The 25,475-nt window shown below is 46.2% G+C and overlaps 1 protein-coding gene across 2 annotated transcripts; it reads left to right on the top strand.

The window, feature by feature from the left end:
• The first annotated feature begins 11 nt into the window (after positions 1-11).
• On the top strand, positions 12-15,552 carry TMEM169 (transmembrane protein 169). Of its 2 annotated transcripts, XM_033064069.2 has the most exons (4): positions 12-99; positions 9,781-10,219; positions 11,695-11,983; positions 12,100-12,337. In XM_033064069.2, the coding sequence occupies exons 2-4, from the start codon at positions 9,916-9,918 to the stop codon at positions 12,245-12,247; spliced, it is 741 nt and encodes a 246-aa protein (XP_032919960.1). In that variant the 5' UTR covers positions 12-99; positions 9,781-9,915; the 3' UTR covers positions 12,248-12,337. The 2 variants fall into 2 exon arrangements, with proteins under 2 accessions (XP_032919960.1, XP_032919959.1); XM_033064068.2 differs by having other exon boundaries at positions 11,695-15,552.
• The last annotated feature ends 9,923 nt before the right edge of the window (positions 15,553-25,475 follow it).

The raw sequence follows: 25,475 nt of genomic DNA, 5'->3' as shown, positions 1-25,475 counted from the left end.
GCCCGGGCTCGGCGCGGGGACGGCGGAGCGGGGCCGGCGGTGGCGGCGGTGCCGGGGTGCTGGGGTGCCGTGGTTCTGTGGCGCGGCACGGCGCGGCAGGTAAGGCGGGGGGCGGCGGCTGTCTGCTGTCGGTATCGCCGGGTCCCACCCCGCGGGGCACAGAGCGCTCAGCCCCGCGAGGGGCCGGTGCCTCCGGTGGCGGCGCGGGGTCGCCGCCGCAGCCCCGCAGTGAGCGCCCACCTGCCCGCAGCCTGGGCTCCTCTGCTTGCGAGGGACGCTCCCGTGGTTTTCTGTTCCGCTCCGGGCCGCCTTCCCCGTGGGCGCGGCGGGCACCCCGAGCGGCGGCGGGAGCGGAGCCCGTGCCGAGCCCGCGGCGTGTCACGGGCACGGGAAGGTGCTGGGCAGCGCCGGCCACGGAGCCGCGGGCGGGCGCTCCTCTCCGGCCACGGGCTTTGTCCGTGAAGGCTGAGGTGATAGCGCTTACCGTGTCCCCAACAGAGTCATTTTGGGCTAAAATCCCTTTGTGGTGGTGGTGTCCGTTCCCCCTCTCCCGGCCCCCTTAAAATGGCCCAAGCTAAGCTCGGTATTAATCGCTCAGCTGACACAGAGCACAGGCAGCATTCTTTTCTTTACTGTTCCACAGTGAAGTGACAGAGCATCTTTGTCCTTTGCAGGTGATTGTAACCAGCGCTGATGTGCCTAGAAGCATGTGCGTGCATGTTCGGTGTCTTTTCAGGCATCTCCTCTGTCCTTTTCAATAGAAGAGATGTTTGAAAGTGTCTCAATTTTGTCTCGTTGATTTTGCCTTAGGAGAGTTGGCTAATGTGAGAAGAGAGTGAGGTTCTTTTTTTTTCTTTTTTAAAGACATATAAGTAAAGTGGGAGAATCATTGAGTCTGTCTTGGGATTCTCATTTGTGAAACAAATTTATTTACTTTTCCAAAAGCAGGTTTTAAGGTTTGATACTTTAAACTGGGGACAATTTTAGGATAACATCTTTATCCTGAAGTTCACTGTGTTTCGATGAAAGCTGTGTACCCTCCTTTTAACTGTATGGGAGGGAAGGCATGGAGAAGTTAACAGTGCGTCCAGATTCATTCACCCGAGGGTGCCAAGACAGGGTGGATTTCTGCATGGTGACTTAGGCCAATAAGTAATACAAAATTGCCCTTTTCGAGTGGGTCAGTGTTTGCAGAATACTTCAATGTTTAAAGCATTCCACTTTCTGGAGGCAAAATGTGAAGCACTTCACAGCGAGTGAAGTGTCACGGTGAGTGACACTGCAAAAAAAGTTCTCCCTCCCTTTAATTATCTTCCACAATCTGAGACTTCACAGATCCCATTAACTGTCTCTGGCTGCCCTACATCTCTTAGGCAGGCCATATCAGAGCAATCATTAATTAATCCCAGGGAGAAGCACTCATCTGTGCTAGTGAATTAGATCTTCATATTCCAGCCTGCCTGCCATGCCAACTGAGCTGCATGGCTCCATGGAAAATCCAGTGGGCCTTTCTACTCATGTGATCTCCTGGACTTCAGTGGTCTTCCTGGAGAGCACTATCAAAGAATTTTTCTTCCCTATCAGGATATATTGCTTGGTTTCTGGAATTTCCCAATAGCCACAGAAGTGCCATAAATAAGGGGCTGAATGCATGAGTTAAGGTTCTGTGAGTGATGGGGGGGAGGAGAAAGGGGAAAGGCATAAAGAATGTAGAGGAAGGAGGAGGAAAAAGGAGACATCCTTTCCTTGGGATTCAGTGAAGGGTAATCCCTTCTGGTGCAAAATGTATCCACAAAAAATAGAGGTGGGATAACCAATGCTTACAGCAGTGGCTTCTGTTCACTGTTGCATGCATTGCCTTTGAACCAAGGATCCAAAATGTACCTTTGTGTGAATCAATTTGATGCCAGCTGATGAAATTCAAAATTATTTAAGCTGGAAGGAAGAAGATCTTATTAACTAAAATCAATTTTAATCTCCTTGTATGCTTGTACTTTCTTAATCATAAAGTAATGTTACTTTTATTGATAGCATTGAAACATGTCGGTCTGTCACTCCACACAGATAGTGGTAAATCCAGTGAACATAAGGCTTTTGTGTCTTGATGTTACTCTATAAACTTAATGTTAAGATTGTGAATTTTTATGTGTTAGAAAATAGTGTCTGATTAGCTTATTTTTTTTAGTTTTTCAGTATATGTCAGCTTGCATTTGGAAGAAAATAAATCTATGTTTAAAGCCTCGGAGTCTTAATTTTTGTTTTTTGAAGTTAACCATCTGACTTTTTTTGCCTTGTATAACTATCACTTAAAACATCAACCATTCAGAAGTCAAAATGACAAAAAAAAAATTCAGTAATTTTTTCCAGTTGTCAGCTCCTTTGGAGTTGTAGGATTAGCATATGTCATTCTTGAACATCTACTTTTTTATTAACATATTGAAGAGGAAAAACTAGATTTCCTGTTTTTACAGCTCCCAGATTGTGTCTTGGCTTTGAATGAAGTAGTTCAGTTTATTGAGATGAATAGGAAACTCTGCGTTTTCAGAAAAAGCTACTTTTGTCCAAAGCTGATGTTGTGCTTTGCCAGCCTATGGCTCCGCTATTCAGATGATGACACCTGCCAGTCCATTATGCTGCCATGCTTTAAAAATCCTGGCACTGATATGTACTGCCTTGAGAATTCCTTATGGCACGCTATCCTTCGGGGTGTCTGTGCCCTTCTATGGCTCAGAATCCACGTTGGCAAGGGGAAGGTCTCAAGAGTAACTAAGTACCAATCTGATGTGAGAAAAGAGGTGGCTCCAAACAGGAGAGAAACCTTCACAGGATCCAAACCCTGTGAGAGGGATTCCTGGGGTCAGCAGTCTCACAAGGAGATGAGGACAAAGGAGATTTAATGAAAAGCATCTTAGTGCCAGAAATAAAATTTTAAGGTTTGAGACAGCTTCTCATGGAGGATTTCTGCTAGTTAGCCTTCAGAAAAATGCAGGCTTGCCCATGAGTAGCCTCTGCTTTCCCAGACCCCATTCTTATGGGTGCTCCAGTTCATACTTTTCTTCTCCTGGGATACCAAAAACCACACAAAATGTAACAATAATACTTTCTTCCCTTCCCGTACCTGTTACAAGGAATTAGTTGACTGAACCAATATAAAATGAAAGCTACTGTGAGTTTGTGTCCTTACCTCTCTGGACCTTTCCATGGGATTGTGCAACAGACTGCTTTGGAAATTCCTGCTACTTTCACCTCCTGTCTGTACATTCTCTCCTGAGGCTGCTTTTCTTTTCATCATCTCTCAACAGCAAGTGAGAGCCTTTCTGTTTTGGTGCTTCTGGTCAACCCCAGCTGATGTTCAGGCTTTCTGGTCAATTCATCTTTTTAGGGACTTCCTCTCTGGAAAGGCACTTTATTCTCAGCCATGTCTTGGGGGATTTCAGTCTCATTACAAGATAATCAGGATTTTGCAATCTTTTATCATTATCCCTTGGAATTTCATTCCAGTGATTAAAAAAAAAAAAAAGAAAAAAAAAAGAGGGATACTAAGACAGACATCCCACTCAAAGCAGAGTTCACAGTGGTGCAAGATACAGAATAGCAGCATCAAACTGTTTGAAACAGGTATGTAAGTAGTTTCTAAACAATCACACACCCTGCTAATACCATACTAATGATACTGAAGCATTCACTGGTCTGCAATTCAAAGTACTGCATTTTTAATATCCTGGCATCACAGATTTCTATCTGCACTTGTATCCAATCACAATTCCCCTGAGCCCAGTAATTCCTGCTGCTGGAGATACTGTCTAAATATGCTAGATTGTATTTACTGTGTAATGCATTAAACAATCCTAAATCACTCCCAAGAGAATATTCCAGTTCTCTCTCTGTGTGGTTGTGCTCTCCAGCAGCTCATGGGCTGCAGCCAGGTGTTACTCAGAGAAAGCTTCTTCTAGGAGTCTGTACAAACAAGTGGGAAGACAGGGTAAGATAACATTTCAGGCTTTTGTTCTAAAAAAAGGTAGACTAGTACCTTTGGGGGATTTTTAAAAAGTTGGTATGCAAGAAAATTGATTGGGCATTCCATTTAATATAAAATAAAAATGTTCAGCTATTCTTGTATGCTGTCTTCCAGTCTTCAGTAATAAGTGATCTAGACAGCAGTTATTGTTCTATGACATTTAGAAAAGTTATGGAACAGCAAAGGAAAATAAAAAGAACTGATTCATAAAATAGATACTCTGTAAAATGTCATTGACTTTAAAAATGTCCTTGGAAAATGTCATTTAGAAAAAAAAAAGACAGTATAGTGATACTGTGGAATGCATGTCTCCACTACTTTTTTTTGGTGTTTTGTCTGTATCTATAGAATGCTGTCAGTGAGTGTTTGCTGTCTTGTGGAAGAATGGAAGGGAGAGCAAGGGGTCCTGAGCCACCCAGCATGGCCCTGGGAGGCAGGAAGCCCTTAATCCACACCCAGGCAAGTCCAGTCTTGCTGCAGCTCCAGTGATGGTCAACAGCTGAGCTGGCCACAGCAGGTTTGGCTCGTGGTGTGGTGCAGGGCTGGCACTAATGGCACCTGCCAACAGGCAGGAGCTGTGTGCCTGTGATAAACTGCAGGGACTGAGCAAACTTGGATCTGTCAGTGCTTGCTCATGCCTCCCTTTGCTTTTAGCTTGAGCTTTTAGCACCCTCTGCTCCTGAGGGGAAGGCATGGAGCATGGGGGGCTCCCTAGCAAACACCTCTATAGTTTTTGGTGACTTTGCTCATCTTACTGTGTTATCCCCTATGCTCAGGTGCTCAGTGCCGTCCTCTGCTTTTTGCAGTCCAGCTTGAAGTCTGCTCCTGCTTGGAAGCATGCCCAGAGCATGGTCATTTTTCTTATTTCTCTTTCCAAGGAATGAAAGTGCTTGGAAGCCTATGGATTAAGCAGGGAGGGAAGGATGGGTGTGAACTCTGAACTTCGGTGTTCGCTTTCTTTTATCTTGCTAAGGTGGCAGAGGTAGATGTTTTCCTTGGCTATTATACAGACACTTAATGCAGTCTGAAATCAGCCACTGCCAGGAGGGATAGTTTTTCCTTCCCTCCTTAGACATTCCTTCCTGTAGAAGGAGCTGCTTGGTGAAGAATCTGTATGAATAAAAATATCTTTTTTTTTTTTCAGTGAGATAAATCCCCCTGTCAAGGTCACCACAAACTGCACAGACCCTGGTACTGATAGGGAGGAGCTGTTCTTGCCTCACCATCTAACATGTCATTCATCACGTCTTTGAGATTTGCTAGTTTCAAGTAACTGTGCAATCTAGTTAGAGCTATTTCACCATGAAATAGAGGAAACAAACATCCTCTGTTTTAGCACGTGAGGATGCCTATGTGAAAGATAATATGGAATCATTTAGGTATTTAAAACATCCAATGCTGTGGAGGGAGCCCTACCATTTGGCCCTTTTCCTACATAATGTGTGAATTAAATGTGCTTTCTTATATACGTCTTGTCACATGTTTTGCTAGGGCCTGGGGGCTGCTTGTTCTGCGTTAGACCAATGCATTTTGTCATAACACGATTGGTTGGTGACAGGCAGATCTGTCCTGAACAGCTGGATGCAACTATTACCACCTATTTTTCATGTGTACAGTTTGCCAGCAGATAACCCCTTTAAAAATACTAGGGGTTGGAAAAGATCCTTTGGGTAACATGCATACTCAAAACCAGTCATATGCACATGCACAAAATCAGAGGTGGGGGTTGAGTGGACGTGGGATTGGGGATGGAGAGGTTATGGAGTAAAAACAGCAAGCAAAAGAAGGTCTGTGGCTGGGAAGCTCTCTCAAGGTGTGTCTCTGGGGTAGATTTCCCTTCATCTCTTCCCCAACCTGCATAAATCACAGTGCTTCTAAAGCACAGGTTGTTTTTTTGTTTCTGCAGACAACCCCTGCATGATGTGAGTGAAGATGCCGTGCCAGTTCCTCTTATGTGTTGTACATTTTATGTGACTATAAAAATAAAAATTTATGCTCCTTGCTGCTTACTGTCTACATTTTTTCCTCTCATGTCTGCTCTGAGCAGTCATAAAAAGGTTACTTGTGCTGTAGCATGGATTTAAGATCAAGGGTTTTATAAGCTTGCAGGAAGGCTCTTCCTTCCCATCTGCATTCAAACCAGATAATTTCTCTTCTGTTACCAGCAGGATCAAACCCTGAAAACCAATGGAAGAAGCTTCCTTTGGCCTAAATGGTGCAAGGCCAAGCTTTTAGGCTCCTGTTTTGTGTGTCAAAGACTATTACTGTCACAGGAAGCATAAGCAGCCGTAGCTTTCCTGCATAGTAACAGAAGACTGTGCTTCTAAAAATTACTCTACAAAATGTTTTTGCAGAGCAGCCTCCCCAGGGTTCTCCATCTGTTTTCATATGGAGATTAATAACAAATTGTTTGGCTAATAAACTGCTCCTTACTATCTCTGAAATATGACCATTTCTTTTCCTTCCCTCCCATAGACAGTTATTAGATTCCTGTCTGCCCCTGTGCTCCCGTGTGGGAGGCATCACTAGTATGAGATGCACAGCAATTGCTAATGTTTCGGCTCCACAGTAAGGCTTTTAAAGGGTGAAGATGTTGGTGTGTGGCTGAAGGAATTGATGCTGTGGACAGCTGTGTAGTACTGAGTGCTGGCCTTATTCTTAGAAGTTGTAAAGAAAAGGAAGAGAGGAAAATTAAACTCTTTGTACACTACTGTGATTTCTGCAAGAGCCCATTTCTTGTTTGCAACTACAGAGAAAATATTCCCAGGAAAAATGGGACTGAGGCTTGAACCTGTTCAACTCAGCAGCACTGCTGTGGGATGTAGGACTGATGGGGATATTTTGAAGCACTATGTTCAGAAGTTCTGGACCAGCTGGCAGGGGATATTCTAGCTGCTGCATTGGGAAACCAATGAGAGAAAAATAAACATGTACTGTGAGAACAGGCATAAGATCAGGAGGAATCTTTGTGATCTTCAATCTGACTGCTCCCTAATGCAAACTAGAGGACTTCCCCTCTTCTGGTCAAATACAGGTGACCACAATTTTGCCGAGATAGCCAGTCCAGATTTGGAAGTTTCCCATGACAGTTTATCACTCAGTGATATTTACCAAGGGACACCAACCCACTTTGTTAAAACACCTACCTAACGTCTGCCCTGTATTTGCACATTTCAGCTTTTTATCTCGCTGCATCCTCCTCTGCTGGGTCACAAGGATCTCCTACACGCTTTTGGTTTTGATGTAGACAGACTAACATCAGATTTTACCTTCTTGTGCCTTAAAAAGAATAATGTGAGTTCCTTCCCTTCCTTATCCCAAGGGCTTTCACTCAGACACAGCAACAATGCCTCTTAGGAGCTTGTCCCCCATTGCCCATTCCCTCTCCTTTTACCAGCAAAAGGAGAAACTGAGCTGCCACTCTCAGATTACCCTGCTGTGAAGGTGTTTCTAGTCTTGGTGGTGACTCACAGAGGCAGTAGCTGCTATAGCGGGGTGGGAACATCAGACACAGCAAAATAACTTGGGGATCACAGACATCTTTAACCAGCATTCTGCCTGCATGGTGAGCACAAGAACAGGACACAGATTGCCAGTGCCTATCTGTGACAGATTTCAAAAGGGACATCACCTTGCTCCTTGCACAGTCAAGACTGACAATAGTCCTTTGGGCTTTGGCATCACACTGAGAACTGACATTAGCTTATCACCCTCTGAGTTTAAGCAAGACCACAGCTGGATCAACTTTAAAGAAAATAAAAAGCCCAACTACAAATATTTGCCTGTAGCTTTGTGTTATTTTTAAATGTTACTTGTAAGTCATCCCCTTCTCAAGTCAGTAGGGACTGAACATGGAACTACAGCCAGGAACTTTGGGAATCTAATCAATTTCTGTGTTTCCAGACTTATAGTTGTTTATTCCAAAAGTGATGCCTGTTTTCTTCACTTTTGGAAGCAGAATCTCACTATTGTCTTAAGGGCTCATTAGGTGCAATCAGGTAATTTCAGGGTTTTATAGATGCAAAACATGAAGTTTAACAGCTGATTTTCAGAGAAAAACATTAGAGCCTATTACACTTTCTGAATGAATTTACTACGAAGAGCAAGTTTATTCCATAGCATAAATTCACTCCATTTACCCCTAAAGGCATTAAAAATAAAAAAAAACCACAACAAACAAAAGCTTACGTGAATTTCTGTTTTCCAGTATGTCTGCTAATTTAGGGATATATATTTTATAGCAGGTATGATGGCAATCTAAACAGACTCTTTCCAGCCATGCTGCCCAGTGATTTAGAAGTAGTCTGGCTTCTGGGGTATGCTGAATCTTGAGGGGCTTTAAAGTCCATTTTATGTGTCTTCTGATCACCAAGGAAGATTTATTTTCTCAAATGCACAAAAATAACCTGAATTGTTGAATTCTTCAAGGCTCCATAGAGTCAAATGGGCACAGTCTTAGGCGGTTAAGTGATACAATTACAAGTTTTGTGTGGGTGTGTGTGTGTAAGTGTGAGCTTATGAGGCATAAATAGTTGATCTAAAGTTCTGCACAAAATTTCAAAACAGACCAGAAAAATCTTACATCTGTGTGAAGGACAGGACCGTACTTCCAAATTTAAAAATGCTCAATTTTTTCTGTCATTCATTCAAGTAAAACTATTTCCACAGCATTATGTAGGCTATAAATTATGACACCTGTGTTTCTTAGTTTCCTGTTAAAGACTCAGTTACTAGGTAGAAGCATAATTATTGGTCAGATCCATTCCTTAAAATACAAATGTTCATGTAAGTGTTGAACAGAGCTCTTCAGAATTGTTCAAATGTGTTGCATTCAGATTTGTACCTAAGTGCTTCATGAATACTTGGCACAGTCAGTTTCCTTAAATGTTACGAAATCTGAGAATCATTAATCCATTTTCCATATTCATGGTGCAGGGCTTGTCTGCCTCGATGCATGTTTAATTATGTGGCAGCTTTCCCATGGATGAGAGTTTCACTTGATATCACTCATGACTTTGCTTGAATAAAAAGAAAAGATTTATTCTTGTTAATAAGATTTGTGAAGATTTGTGTTGTTTTCTCTGGGCAATCATAAGAATTTGCTGTGGTTTCCAATTCCCTCTCCCCCAAAGTCATCTTAATAATATTTTTTCTTTAAATCCACTGTATATTCTGTATTTTTAAAGTATGGCAGCACTACTGCTAAATTGATAACGTTTGAAACATCACTCACTTTGACATAATTTGATTAATTTTTATAATATCCTTGCAGAGGGGGCTAAATCATTAGATGCTCAAAATGAGAAAGGCTGGCACCAATGTAGCTTTGAAATGCTGGACAAGCACAGTGTTCCTGTTGCATTTGTCTCTAGACCAGACCCTTAAATTGGTCAACTTCTTTTTCATCTATGGTTTCAGTTCTTTATTCTGATGCATTTGGGCCAAAACTATTGTCTTCTGTTTGTTTGCAGAGGAATGTTAAATTCATCCAGTAAGCTGGCTATGCTTAATCTCTTCTTATAATTGTTAATACTCTTGCCAGTAGCTTTGATTTGTTATAGTGAAAACTGGACCCTAAGAATCAAGATAGATTAGATACCACAAAACATGTATTCATGTAAGAGAACTGATGTTCAAGACAGTAAAATAGATCTTCAGATGACATTTAAACCAGTTGGAAGCAACCCTTTTTGGGAAAATTCTGCCAATCCTTTCTGCTTGCTAAGACCAAGACAATTTTTCAGCCTTTTCTCTCATTTTAGGCTGGGAATGGAGTGCATAGTTTGGATACCAGCAGTGGGACATCTTACCAGAACAAAGCATCCTTGGGACCATTGTTAATCAATGACTGCTAAGTGCAGGATTGGTGCTGTTGGATTGGAAACAGGTGCTACAAGATGCCAGGTGAGGTGACTGAGAGCAGCAGCGGGATGGAGGAGACTGTGCAGAAAGACAGCAAGTCTGGTGGCCAGAGCCCTCGCTTTGGCACAATGAGAAGGGCTCTGGCAACCACTGTCACATTTGATGGGGAAGCCACTATGGACCGGAGGAAAAAGAAGAAGAAAGAGTCCCGTCCCGAGTCAATAATCGTGTATCGCTCCGAGAATGACAACAAGGTGGAAGAAGAACAGGCGGATGAAGAAGGAGGGGAGAGGAGCTCTGAGGAAGGCTCCAAGTTCCTGGGTCAGTCTATGACAGATGGTATGTAGTCCTGAGAACACTCACTTCATGTAAGCTTTTTTGATGCCATCATGCTCTAAGGTCAAATGGAACTGACTGTGGGACCAACCCTCTCCAAGACTGCAGGCAAGGAGAGCTTGAGTTCATACATGAAAATGCTCTGCAACAGAAAGCATTACAGGCTGATTTGGGATGTCTCCTGCAGTTCTTCACAAAGTTTGGTTGTTGCTACAATCTTAGTTTTAAGTGTATGTGCTGGTTGGGATTGATGTGCTGGTTGCAGTGCTATGCATGCATTAAGCCAGTGATGTCATTCTAAGCTGCCATCAAGCCACTGTCCATGCCTGAACAGCTGCCTGTTAAGTGAAAGGATGGAAGCAGATGGAGTTAGTGGCTCTACCTTCGATAGGGAATTTAACTCATTATCTAGGATTTACTGTTGCCTTCTGTTTGCGTATGCTCAGCACAGCTTCCTCTTGAAGAGTGATTATTTGGCGAGGTCATAATGGGGCATCTTTGAGTCACTTTCACTTCTGCTATCTCTTCTGGGTATCTATTCAGGGAAGAAAAGTGGAAGGCAGATCCTATGGCTGTGAGTCAGCAGTGCAGGGTGAGAGAGGCTTAAATGCTCCTGGTCTACCAGTACACCAAATTCCCCCATGATCCCAGACCCTATCCTCATTACTTGCCTGCTGCCTTCCTACTTCTGTGGAGCACTTCAAGCTGCTCAGCCTCTCTTTAAGAGTTTCTGAAGACCTTCTTCCAAGCTAGTCAGAATTAAGACCAGAAGGAAATATACTATAGCCCCAAGGAGGAGTTTGTGGCCATTACCATTGCATGGCCAATCCTATACTAATGTCACTTGAAAGCTAAGGCACTCCCTTTGTAACTTTAACACATATACCATCACTGTCCAGTTTGGTGCCTCTACTGAGTTCTTAAAACAAATATATTTTTATGACACTTTGTTAAGTTTTTCTAAACTTCAAAAATTAATTTGGATTGAGATACAATGCAAATCTAAAGTGAAATATTAGTTATTCAGGTATATTTTCAAGTGTGGATGTGCTTATTCCAAAACAAGAGCCTTAGTGGTATTTATCTTATTAATCCCAAGTGTCCATGCTATTCAGGAATAAATCCATGAAGTAAACAGAAAAAGCCAGACATACCATTTTCAATTGAGTTACTCTGTCTCATGTCATTCTCCTATACTCTTGAAGCATTTTCCATTCATGTATTTTTCCTAGTGGAGATACTGGAATTTTTTCCCTTGTGATTTCTGTCATCTGGAATTCCTCATTAGCTCTTCTTCCATTTTCTTCTGTGGTAATTTTCTTCATACTGCATTGCTTCTTGCCTTCCATCTTTTAAAATTTGTTTTTAACTGTAATTCCATATGCACTATCTAATTGTCTTTGGGGTCTTTGAGGATTTACACCAAATGCTTCATACGGAAAATAAATCTGATGCAGATGAGTTTATCTGTGTTGTAGGTGTCTGGAACATGCCTTTAGACAGCCGATATGTCACCTTGACTGGAACAATCACCAGGGGAAAGAAGAAAGGTCAGATGGTGGACATCCATGTCACACTAACGGATAAAGAACTACAGGAACTGGCTAAGTCAAAGGAACCTCCTAAAGAAGATGTACCTGAGAAGAAGAAGAAATGTGATGTTGGATTAGACAGAGGACCCCACATAGTCCTCTGGACCATCATCTGCCTCCCCATCATTTTTGTAGTGTCCTTCGTGGTTTCATTCTACTATGGAACCATTACATGGTACAACATCTTCTTGGTGTACAATGAAGAGAGGACCTTCTGGCACAAAATCACCTTTTGTCCCTTTCTGATTATCTTCTACCCAATTATAATCATGGTTGTTTCTTTTTCCCTAGGCCTGTATTCAGCTGTAGCCCAGGTAGCATGGTCCTTTGGGTACTGGTGGCGCGCTGTCAGGGATATGGAGAAAGGATTCTGTGGCTGGCTCTGCAGCAAGCTGGGCTTGGAAGATTGTTCTCCGTACAGCATTGTCGAGCTGCTTGATTCTGACAATATCTCAGGTAGTCTCTCTGGCAAGAGCTCTGCACAGGGGGTTGAGACCTCAGCAGTCTGAGCCTTTGTCCTGCATGACTATTTTGGTCATATGCGAGTGTTTTCACCTAGAAAATAACACACTGATTTTTTTTTAATATACATATATATTTAAACACAAACTTAATGAATAAAATATTGGGCTGAGAGTCCTCTTTAAATGTCACAGAGGGCAAGAATGCTAGCTTCACATGCTCTGGGTGGGGAGGTGCATGGCTTTCCAAGGATTTGTCATGTGTTGTAGCTAATTACAGCTTCTGGGAATCGTAAGAAAATCCAGGTCTGCAGGGTCTGGCTGTTTCTGCAGTAGCAGAGATATATTATGAAAACTCCACTTCTGTCAAGGTACACCTAGTTTTCAGCAATAGGACATAGTAGTGACCTATGACACGGTGAAAAGTCTCTGCTCAGGGGGTGAACTTCAAGAGATCGGAACCCATTCAGAGGTGAAGGCTAAATTGCAAAATAGGTGAAGTTCTGCAGTTTTCTTAGAAAGGGTCCTTTCCCAGTCCTTCCAACAAGAGCAGCTAACTTATGCAGGCTGACTGCTTAGATACTGTCAGAGTCAGACCACTGGAATAGTGGGAGAGGACAGCACAGCTGCCAACAAAGGCAAGTGAGTTCTACACTGACCTGAAACAGCCCCATCTCACAATAGAAGAGCAGGGCTTGCTTTGAAATGCAGTGTGGGGGTCCTGATGGGGCTGTCACCAAGAGCCCTAAAGTGGCTGCAGCTGCTGAGATAGTGCTTGGAACACACCGGCAGTGGATCTCTTGGTAAGTGCACTGCTAGGGAGGAGCTATCTACAGGAGTCATACACAGTGTGCAGTGCAAACAGTTGCAATAAATGGAGGAAACACCTGCTCTGAGAAGGTGTGTGCCCCTAAGGAAGGGGCAAGCCATTTACATCTACTGCAGTGCAGGTGTGGACTTGCAGCACCTGGATTTAGGGAGCTGGAGTTGAAGGTGCTTGGGATATGAAAGGCTCTGAAACAAGTTATTCTGGTTTCCAAGATGGAAGAGCTGTTGGACCTCCCCCTTCAGAATGGGCGAGTCCAGGAGTGCACGTCTATCTGTGCCTCAGCTCTGGAAATCTGTGTCGCCTTCCCCACTTCATCCCTCTTCCTGGTTAATTGTATGGAAGAGTAATGGATCATATATCCTCCCCTTGTGTGTCATTTTCATAATGGGTTTCCCTCCTTTCTGGATTTTTCATGGCATCGTAGTGGGCTTCCTGACAAGGCTGAGGTGTCCGCCATAGGCTAGAGAAATTTTAATTGTCTCTTTAAAAAATTACTAGCAGAAAAGTTATTTTTTCTTGATCAACTATTGGGGTTTTGGCCTAAGGAGGAGATGAGCAAAATAAAAGAGAGGTACATCAGATTCTGATGGAGGCTGAGTAACACATCTGAAACATGGTTAATTTTCTCAGTGCTCCAGTTCAGCTGGTGCTGCTGGAAAGTCTGCAAGCCCCAAGCCAGAGGAGCCCACCATTTGCATGCATGTAGGTAGGTAAGTCGTGGCGTGCAGTCTGTCAGCTGCAGTCACTCCTGTCTCTGTAGGTGTCTCACTTCCCCAGTCTCCCTATTTAAGATGGTAAAAAGAAGAATTCAGAAGCTGGATTTCACAGAAACTAATGCTTTGTGTTGCATTTTAAGGTTGAGCTCAAGACTACACTGACTGTCCTGGTTAGAACATCTGGGAACTGGTGATGTATAAACAAGTCCATCTGATCCTCTAGTCCTGACACTGAGAAATAAGTAGTTTCTGCTGCATCCTTGGTCCCTGGGTGGTCAAAGGAGCCTCTTAGCATTGGCTGAAGGCTTAACAGTGAATAATGCACAAGCCAAATATCAAGAGCAGTCTTGGCCCCACACTTAATTGAGAAAGCAGTGGTGCTCCCCGGGCACAGGTAGAGCCAGGCTGTGTCTGTTGTTTCCTAGTATCATGTTTTACTGTTGAAATCTTTCAAAGCAATTACCAGCTTCCAGGGAAAAAAAATAGACCCCAATCTGTGAGACAATGCCGAGTAGTTTAGTGGGATTCAAAGAGGCTGACATATGCCTGGGACTGGTTGAAGCAGTGGAATGCCTTTCACAGGCCTGTTCCAATCAGGCAGGCTGATATGCCTCTGAATGAATGGAGATGCTGAGGATAAGCCATGCCAGTGCTGGCCAGTGCAGCCACACTGCTTAATACTGCTCCACATGGAAATTGCAGGCTCCCACATGGCTGGAGGGTTGGAATAAGTGATGCTTAACAAGCATTAAGGAAAAGGAAGGTCCACTGGCAAGTGTTCTCACGCTTTTCCTAAAGGGATACTGCTGGCATGAAAGGGCTGAATTGTGTATCTTGGCCCCAACAAGCAGCAGACAAGTTTGGGGAAAGGATGGCTGGCAAGTGTGCATTGCTGCAGAGGGAGAAAACCCAATTCAGCTGTCACTGCCAAACAGCAGCTGTTCAAGGCTAGACGAAAGGCTGGGGTCAGTAGCACAAAGAGCCTTCAGCTTAGAGAGGGCTTGAATGATAAATACCAGCTAATTACAGAATACATCCATGTGAAATGTCTGCTGAGCTGCAGGATTTGCTTTCAGGATTGCTAACAGCCTGCTGGAGTGGAGACAAAACCGAATCTGTGCCTCTTACTGTTAAGCAGACACAAAGGAGCATCAGAGGAGTCATAGTACCCTCCTTCTGCAGTGGCAGCTGTGCTTCTGGGTTTGGAGATCACATTTTGGGGGACATCCTGGGAAAATCCATCATGTGTTTTCTACTTCTTTACACTAACCTAAGCTTGCATTGGCTCCTGCTAAATTCAAGGCATTCTGTCATTGATTTTGGTGGGGACTATTTTAAGCTTGGAGTTAGTTCTGGTGCTTGAGGTTAGTTCTGGTGCTATTTGTAAAAGATTAATTCAGACTTTTCTCTAAACAACTGGATAGCTTTCTCTCTTGCCCACTATCCTCTGTAGCAGTTTGCCTGTTGCAAATTATATAATAATTATCAATTATTGTAATAGAAAAAAGCACAAGTTTTTGTCTTGCTCTACCCCACTTTCAGAAACTCACATGCTTATGTGCCACTGTCAGACTGCAGGGAATTGCAGTTATTCTGATTGTTGAGTGTGTTTCTGGCTGCTCTAGTCTGGATGTTTTTTTAAGTAAAGATACTGTTTGCTGATTATTAATCTTAATTGCATTCCCTTTTCCCATCCTTGCTGGCCTGGGTGGAGAATAAAGATATCTGTGGCTTTAAAGGAGTGTAATTTTCATGCTTCTGTTTGACTTTGTGTTAAAATTAGTGCTATGGGACAGATACAGTCATTCTATGCTGATAATTGATTAGAATTCATTGTATTTGAATATCCACTTTAAAGTGTGTCTGAAATGGGTCAAAGTCCTACCGCTTGTTAAACAATGCCTATCCAGAATTGTCATACATCTCTGGAGCCTGAGATCTTTGTTTTTACTGCACAGCCCACAAATGAAAACTTTTGATTGAATTTTATTCATTGGGTACCTGTTTAGCTTTAGCCATAAGGATCCATAGGGGAGGTCACACTTCCATACCAAAACAGGAAATACTTTTAGCTCTACAAACATGGTTTCTGTGTCTGTCACTTGGAGCTGCTATTTACAGCTGTGCTGCAATTTCTTCCAACCCCTGGGTACTTCAGGCATGTCTCTGATAATTCAAAGGAGAATCCAACAGTACAATTCTTCAAAGTGTCTAAATATTGAATGACCACATCTCTCCCACATTGTCTTATTATAGCCCTAGCCTTCTGCTGGCACAAGGAAGACACTTATTTAGCATCTTCTTTTTCTGAGAAGGAGAGATGGATCTTCAGAAAACCCAAACGAAACTCCCAGCTGTGGGCTAGCACAGCTTCAGTAAAACAGCTCTTTAAGCCAAAAAGCTTCCTGCAGGTGATTCCCTCAAACTGGAAGTGCAACAGCTAGAAATAGCAGGAAGGTGCTTTTGGTTTGATGCCTGCTGCAAACACAGCCAAGGGAACAGAATTTCTTATGTGGCAAATCTTCCAGTGAAGAACATAATGAAGGACTCAGCTTCCTGGTGTGACAGGGTGAGATGGAGGCAGTGGGCCCAGAGAATTAGCTCATTAGCCTTTGCAGTTCTCACTTTTGAGGTGCCAGGTAATAATTTCATAAGAGAATGGTTATCAGTGAGACTTCTACTGAAGATCTTTGTATCATGCAAAGCACACTTGTGGGACTGCACCATGGATCTCACCAGGGTGAGAGCAGGTGCTAATTCTGCCTGCTAACTTACCCACTACATTCAGTTTCTTTGAGGACTGAAACAGTAACAGCATGAATGTGCTTTTATCCACACTAAGTCCCTCAAATTCACCCTCCTAGTCCCTCCAGCCAGTGCTTTGAATCCTAAGGCCAGGATCCTGCAATTCCTTGCCAAGATTATCAGCAGAGGTTGCACCATGGATCCTTGTAACCACTCCCCACAGGTACCTTATAGAAGCTGCAACCACTAGCTAAGAAAAGCCACTCCAATGTGCTCTTGCACACTGAAGCATGCAATTACACTAGCATTACAGAGAGAAAATAGGGATGCACAGCCCACAGTTCTGCCCTGTGATGGACACAATTTGGCTCAACATTTACCCAACCCCTTTTTGTCCCAGACAGTGAATTATCTATGGGATCAGTGCCCTCCCTGCTTCTTTCCAAGCACTTGGCAATGTGGAGGGAGTTATATTACTGTTTTTTCATCCCTAGATTAGTCCATGCACATTTATTCCCTGAATGGAAAAGGGAACTAAAAAAAAATTTTTAAAAAATGAAAGAGAGAGGTTGAATCGTTGAATCAAATTCAGGAGGCTAATCCACTCGGAAACACAACTTTTCAATTAATTTGGTGAATTAAAATAGACATTGTGCTTGCTTGTCCTAACTACTAAAGTATGATTTCTCTTCCAACAGGCAGCCACTTAATGATGAGGGAGGGCTTGTGGTTGTGTGTTATGTCCAGGTAAATTACCAGGGGGTTCCAAAAGGCCCTTAAACATCCTTCCACATTACAGGTGAAGTGTGATTGCATGCAAACAAGCAGTCCGGAGAAACAAGGCTTGAGGGTCTCTCCCCCCGGTGACCCAGTTCCATTAGCTTTCAGTTCTCCTAATTTCATGTCATTACATGGTAGCTGAAGTCTGTCAAAATGCATTAAAATACAGAGACTGTCTGAGTCAGGCCAACAATGTATTTTTCCCTGTGTTAAAAAGATGCCCTTGCTTATGTGTGCTAAAACATAAAACCTCACTCCCAGAGTGCAGCAGCTAAAATCTGCTGTGGTTTGTATCCACTGAAATTAGATATGCTATGGATGAATTTGACCTGGAGTCCCTTAAGATACAAATCTTAGATAGAATCTCCTTGTCTTAGGGCTCCTTTTCCCAGCCATATCTTCCAGGTGGAAATTTAGCTTCATGAGATGAAAAAGGACAACTACTGATTTCGACTGCATGTTCTGCCTGCAAATAGGATAAACCCCCCCACCTTCCAATCAACATGTTCCCCCAGAGCATGGTTTATTACAAGTTCCTCAGGCAATAATGTATATTAAGACCAATAAATTTGAAGGTGCCTTTGACTATCTTCATACATAAGCCAAATTCTTCCTGCTCCTACAGTGATAAGGTAAGAGAATCAATTATTTCTACTACAATATACCAGCAAACCAGCTCATTAAGATGTAACACAAATATAGCTTAATTTATTCTAGCCTGATTATCTGAATAACCTGCAGTTGTGATCTGAACACCCCAAATATCATAAATAAACTGAATGGCTTTTATAGTCAGTGCTGGGCATAAATCCAACAGCTCCTGGGGAAGTCACCCTGAGGAGAGTGTGCCTTTTATTCAGTCTTACCTTCTAAAATACATTCTTGTCCTGAAGTATGGAAGTGTCAGTTTCTAATGATGTATTTAAATGTATTTGTAGTGAGATGCCCTTATAATTACAGGCAATTACTAGAATATCCTTCCATGATAATGGAGATTTTCCTTAACACTTTATTCATGTAAAAATGGCATGCAGAATTAATAAACATAAGCAATTTTAACCATCACTAATTTATCCAAATGAGCTCCTCTGTGACCTAAGAAAGGAGCAGAAATAATTCGTAGTATCTGCATGTAGTAAAGAAAAAGCAAAATATTTAACATAATGAGCAGTATCATCCCAAGGCACACATAGTGCCATTGCTAAATGGTATCTCAGTTCTCCCCAGATATGTGTTGGTAGAGCTGTCTTCAGTGACTCACAGTGATTATACCACTGGCTTCTCTCTAATGCGATTAAACACCGCTGGAGTGATGGACTAATATCCAAACAGGCTCCAAGGCAAAAGTTTCGTGTCATGGTGGTGACTTCAGCCAGCCTCATAATTACAGCAGGATTGCTCTGAGGCTCCAGTTCCACCCTAAAACCTACTCTGTTTTGATGGCTAAATTTGCCATTTATTTTAATAGAAAGTTATAAAAAATTTAACGCCTGTCTTGAATGTCTAGAACAAAAAACTTGAAGAAATCATTGTTATCTTGATGACTCCCTTCCAGGGAATTTTTGCATAAAATAACTGACAGGGAAAACTTGAAATTACTCTTCCCCTGCCTCTACATCTGACACTGTCACGTATCTGCTAGTGTTAGAGGTTTAGCATCAATTTACGCAAATAGAAACCAAACCTAAACCTTTCTTTCCTCTCTAATATAAGCTCCCTCCTTCACATTGCTGTTTTGTTCCCCCAAAGCTGTACAAACTGGAAACTCACAAGAATTAAAGGATTTAAAACATGACACCCCTCCTCAGTGCTGCAATGCTCCATTTTGAAACTGCAATTAAAGCAAATATTTTTCAACAGATCTGAAATACCATCCTTTCAGTCTGATTTCAATCTGCTTACAGGTGCAGGCAAACAGAAATTTAAAATGGGATCCTCTCAGCTCAGAAAGAGCCTTGTTTGGAAGCTGAAGGCTCCTCATCCTTTCCTACAATTGAATGGATAAGGAACAAAATCCTCTGCTGTGAGGATTAAATTAGACTATTAGCCAGCACGTGTGCGTGTGTGCATGCAAACATGCACGATGCTGGTAAGGACAGGATGAAACTAAAGGGGAGGATACTAAAGGCTTATCCTTGAGCATCTGCCGAGCAAATCCTTCACTCAGTGAGTTATCCCAGCTAGCCTGTCCTGAACAATCCGCTGCATGAAAGCGCTTTCCAGAGACCTGCAAACACAGCTGGATTGCTAATGGCTGCCAGCAGAGACAGCGCACAGGCAGCGCTGTGATAAGGGCTGCGAAACAAAGGGCACGCAGAGAACAAGATGGGTGAGATTCTGCTTCTGCAACAACCCCAAATAAAACTGCAGTAATCACCTGGTACTTACTACCTCTTAATAAAACACTGGCTTTACCTTTTCCCCAAACACTATTTGATGCACTTTTGCTGGGCTGTTGCTTTCCCCAAAGCAAACAAACCTGACATGATCTCTCTGGTCTGCTCCAGGAACCTAGCTACTCTGGAGCTCAGTTGAGCCCAACTATTTTCATTTTTTTGTAAGAAAATCAGACCCTACATGGCAGATAGTCCTATAAAATGTAATAAACAAATAATTCGTTGTAACAGATTTAACAACTAATCCAGGAAAGTCTGCCAGAGTTGTTTCCAGTGCAGACTCATGTCTGGGGCTTTTCAGTTACTCAGCAGTGGGAAATATTTCACCTCTCATGATACCAGGCTGAGCGGCCCCCTTGCATCACTGCCTGCAGTAAATCCTTTCGCCTAATCCACGGATTTAGAACTCGTGAAGCAATCCTAAACAGAACCACAGATTTTAGATGTACGAAGAAATTTTTAAATCTACCTCTTCAAAAGGCAAATGTAAGAGTATATGTTTTTTGGTGCTGTCATAGCCTAATTTCTGCCAGACTCGTGCAGAAATTCCTCTGCAGTTCGGCAGTGTTTGCTGGGAGACGCTCCCTAGGCCTGCGGGCTGCAGGGCTGCCTCTGCCTGGTGTCTGGGATCACGTTGCCCTCCAGTGGCTGAACTGAAAAATGGGGATGAAAGGCCACTGCAGTACTTTCCTGTTTTAGAAATACATCCAGAGAGGTCTACACACCATTGCAATGGAAATACTAAGACTTCATATCATCATCTGTTGAGGGTGGGGGCAGTGATCCTTATCTCAACAGCAGATATTCTGCTAATGGGCCATCCATTGAAAACAGGCGGGGCATTGTTCTTTATCTTTTCACAACCAATCCTACCTCCAGAGAGTCATTTTCTGCTAATGGCCATTGAGTCCCACTGTGTGACTGATAAAATTACTGCATCCCATTGGGAGTTACTCCAGCCAGGGGGAAGAGACCAACATTTCTTATCAAGATAAAAACAGAGGGTTTGGGACACTAAGGGAGCCCCTTTCTCCACTGGACTCCAGAGGAAAACCAGATTTCTCCACATCCCCACGGGACCTCCAGAGGGAAAGTGCACCTTGTACAGGAGCACTGCTCCAACTGAGCCACATCTGTCACTGCAGGAAGATGCAGCCACCATTTAATGGGACTGCTACCAACACCCTGCCTGACAGGGTGTCAGGTTGTACTCTGACTTTGTGAGGGTTTGGAGTTTGTTTCTTTGTAGTACTGTATTTCTATTTTAATTTCCCTAGAAAAGAACTCTTATTCCTAATTCCCATATCTTTGCCTGAAATCCCCTTGCATTCAAAGATATAATAATTAATAATTAAATAGAATGTATTATGGGTAGGGGGCCGCCGCAATGCATTATGGGTAGGCGGGGCCGCAATGCATTATGGGTAGGCGGGGCCGCAATGCATTATGGGTAGGCGGGGCGCCGCAATGCATTATGGGTAGGCGCCCGCCGCAATGCATTATGGGTAGGCGCCCGCCGCAATGCATTATGGGTAGGCGGGGCCGCAATGCATTATGGGTAGGCGGGGCCGCAATGCATTATGGGTAGGGGGCCGCCGCAATGCATTATGGGTAGGGGCCCGCCGCAATGCATTATGGGTAGGGGCCCGCCGCAATGCATTATGGGTAGGGGGGCGCCGCAATGCATTATGGGTAGGCGGGGCCGCAATGCATTATGGGTAGGGGCCCGCCGCAATGCATTATGGGTAGGCGGGGCCGCAATGCATTATGGGTAGGGGGGCGCCGCAATGCATTATGGGTAGGCGGGGCCGCAATGCATTATGGGTAGGCGGGGCCGCAATGCATTATGGGTAGGGGCCCGCCGCAATGCATTATGGGTAGGGGGGGCCGCAATGCATTATGGGTAGGGGGGCGCCGCAATGCATTATGGGTAGGCGGGGCCGCAATGCATTATGGGTAGGCGGGGCGCCGCAATGCATTATGGGTAGGCGCCCGCCGCAATGCATTATGGGTAGGCGCCCGCCGCAATGCATTATGGGTAGGGGGGGCGCCGCAATGCATTATGGGTGGGGGGGCCGCAATGCATTATGGGTAGGCGGGGCCGCAATGCATTATGGGTAGGCGGGGCCGCAATGCATTATGGGTAGGGGGGCGCCGCAATGCATTATGGGTAGGCGGGGCCGCAATGCATTATGGGTAGGCGGGGCCGCAATGCATTATGGGTAGGGGGCCGCCGCAATGCATTATGGGTAGGGGCCCGCCGCAATGCATTATGGGTAGGGGCCCGCCGCAATGCATTATGGGTAGGGGGGCGCCGCAATGCATTATGGGTAGGCGGGGCCGCAATGCATTATGGGTAGGGGGCCGCCGCAATGCATTATGGGTAGGGGCCCGCCGCAATGCATTATGGGTAGGGGCCCGCCGCAATGCATTATGGGTAGGCGGGGCCGCAATGCATTATGGGTAGGCGGGGCCGCAATGCATTATGGGTAGGGGCCCGCCGCAATGCATTATGGGTAGGGGGGCGCCGCAATGCATTATGGGTAGGCGGGGCCGCAATGCATTATGGGTAGGGGGGGCCGCAATGCATTATGGGTAGGGGGCGCCGCAATGCATTATGGGTAGGCGGGGCCGCAATGCATTATGGGTAGGCGGGGCCGCAATGCATTATGGGTAGGCGGGGCCGCAATGCATTATGGGTAGGGGGCCGCCGCAATGCATTATGGGTAGGCGGGGCCGCAATGCATTATGGGTAGGGGCCCGCCGCAATGCATTATGGGTAGGGGGGGCCGCAATGCATTATGGGTAGGCGGGGCCGCAATGCATTATGGGTAGGCGGGGCCGCAATGCATTATGGGTAGGGGGCCGCCGCAATGCATTATGGGTAGGGGCCCGCCGCAATGCATTATGGGTAGGGGCCCGCCGCAATGCATTATGGGTAGGGGGGCGCCGCAATGCATTATGGGTAGGCGGGGCCGCAATGCATTATGGGTAGGGGGGCGCCGCAATGCATTATGGGTAGGCGGGGCCGCAATGCATTATGGGTAGGGGGGCGCCGCAATGCATTATGGGTAGGCGGGGCCGCAATGCATTATGGGTAGGCGGGGCCGCAATGCATTATGGGTAGGGGCCCGCCGCAATGCATTATGGGTAGGGGGGGCGCCGCAATGCATTATGGGTAGGCGGGGCCGCAATGCATTATGGGTAGGGGGGCGCCGCAATGCATTATGGGTAGGCGGGGCCGCAATGCATTATGGGTAGGGGCCCGCCGCAATGCATTATGGGTAGGCGGGGCCGCAATGCATTATGGGTAGGGGGGGCGCCGCAATGCATTATGGGTAGGCGGGGCCGCAATGCATTATGGGTAGGCGGGGCCGCAATGCATTATGGGTAGGGGGCCGCCGCAATGCATTATGGGTAGGGGCCCGCCGCAATGCATTATGGGTAGGCGCCCGCCGCAATGCATTATGGGTAGGGGGGGCCGCAATGCATTATGGGTAGGCGGGGCCGCAATGCATTATGGGTAGGGGGCCGCCGCAATGCATTATGGGTAGGGGCCCGCCGCAATGCATTATGGGTAGGGGCCCGCCGCAATGCATTATGGGTAGGGGGGCGCCGCAATGCATTATGGGTAGGCGGGGCCGCAATGCATTATGGGTAGGGGCCCGCCGCAATGCATTATGGGTAGGCGGGGCCGCAATGCATTATGGGTAGGGGGGGCGCCGCATTGCATTATGGGTAGGCGGGGCCGCAATGCATTATGGGTAGGCGGGGCCGCAATGCATTATGGGTAGGGGCCCGCCGCAATGCATTATGGGTAGGGGGGGCCGCAATGCATTATGGGTAGGGGGCCGCCGCAATGCATTATGGGTAGGCGGGGCCGCAATGCATTATGGGTAGGGGGGCGCCGCAATGCATTATGGGTAGGGGGGGCCGCAATGCATTATGGGTAGGCGGGGCCGCAATGCATTATGGGTAGGCGGGGCCGCAATGCATTATGGGTAGGGGGCCGCCGCAATGCATTATGGGTAGGGGCCCGCCGCAATGCATTATGGGTAGGGGGCCGCCGCAATGCATTATGGGTAGGGGGGCGCCGCAATGCATTATGGGTAGGCGGGGCCGCAATGCATTATGGGTAGGGGGGCGCCGCAATGCATTATGGGTAGGCGGGGCCGCAATGCATTATGGGTAGGCGGGGCCGCAATGCATTATGGGTAGGGGCCCGCCGCAATGCATTATGGGTAGGGGGGGCCGCAATGCATTATGGGTAGGGGGCCGCCGCAATGCATTATGGGTAGGCGGGGCCGCAATGCATTATGGGTAGGGGCCCGCCGCAATGCATTATGGGTAGGGGGGGCCGCAATGCATTATGGGTAGGCGGGGCCGCAATGCATTATGGGTAGGCGGGGCCGCAATGCATTATGGGTAGGGGGCCGCCGCAATGCATTATGGGTAGGGGCCCGCCGCAATGCATTATGGGTAGGGGCCCGCCGCAATGCATTATGGGTAGGGGGGCGCCGCAATGCATTATGGGTAGGCGGGGCCGCAATGCATTATGGGTAGGGGGGCGCCGCAATGCATTATGGGTAGGCGGGGCCGCAATGCATTATGGGTAGGGGGGCGCCGCAATGCATTATGGGTAGGCGGGGCCGCAATGCATTATGGGTAGGCGGGGCCGCAATGCATTATGGGTAGGGGCCCGCCGCAATGCATTATGGGTAGGGGGGGCGCCGCAATGCATTATGGGTAGGCGGGGCCGCAATGCATTATGGGTAGGGGGGCGCCGCAATGCATTATGGGTAGGCGGGGCCGCAATGCATTATGGGTAGGGGCCCGCCGCAATGCATTATGGGTAGGCGGGGCCGCAATGCATTATGGGTAGGGGGGCGCCGCAATGCATTATGGGTAGGCGGGGCCGCAATGCATTATGGGTAGGCGGGGCCGCAATGCATTATGGGTAGGGGGCCGCCGCAATGCATTATGGGTAGGGGCCCGCCGCAATGCATTATGGGTAGGCGCCCGCCGCAATGCATTATGGGTAGGGGGGGGCCGCAATGCATTATGGGTAGGCGGGGCCGCAATGCATTATGGGTAGGGGGCCGCCGCAATGCATTATGGGTAGGGGCCCGCCGCAATGCATTATGGGTAGGGGCCCGCCGCAATGCATTATGGGTAGGGGGGCGCCGCAATGCATTATGGGTAGGCGGGGCCGCAATGCATTATGGGTAGGCGGGGCCGCAATGCATTATGGGTAGGGGGCCGCCGCAATGCATTATGGGTAGGGGCCCGCCGCAATGCATTATGGGTAGGGGCCCGCCGCAATGCATTATGGGTAGGGGGGCGCCGCAATGCATTATGGGTAGGGGGGCGCCGCAATGCATTATGGGTAGGGGCCCGCCGCAATGCATTATGGGTAGGGGGGCGCCGCAATGCATTATGGGTAGGGGCCCGCCGCAATGCATTATGGGTAGGGGCCCGCCGCAATGCATTATGGGTAGGGGGGCGCCGCAATGCATTATGGGTAGGCGGGGCCGCAATGCATTATGGGTAGGGGGGGCCGCAATGCATTATGGGTAGGGGGCGCCGCAATGCATTATGGGTAGGCGGGGCCGCAATGCATTATGGGTAGGCGGGGCCGCAATGCATTATGGGTAGGCGGGGCCGCAATGCATTATGGGTAGGCGGGGCCGCAATGCATTATGGGTAGGGGGCCGCCGCAATGCATTATGGGTAGGCGGGG

The sequence above is a fragment of the Catharus ustulatus genome, chromosome 7, assembly GCF_009819885.2.
Source record: "Catharus ustulatus isolate bCatUst1 chromosome 7, bCatUst1.pri.v2, whole genome shotgun sequence".
In the NCBI taxonomy this organism is placed as follows: Eukaryota; Metazoa; Chordata; class Aves; order Passeriformes; family Turdidae; genus Catharus; species Catharus ustulatus.
The sequence above is the reverse complement of the archived record's forward strand: the minus strand, read 5'-3'. Positions and strand labels throughout refer to the sequence as shown.

Bases quoted from the DNA above. Each gene is read 5' to 3' on its own strand.
- TMEM169 (XM_033064068.2), top strand. From the start codon at position 9,916: ATGCCAGGTGAGGTGACTGAGAGCAGCAGCGGGATGGAGGAGACTGTG. The intron at 10,220-11,694 runs GTATGTAGTCCT...TCTGTGTTGTAG, and splicing joins GGGTCAGTCTATGACAGATG to GTGTCTGGAACATGCCTTTA.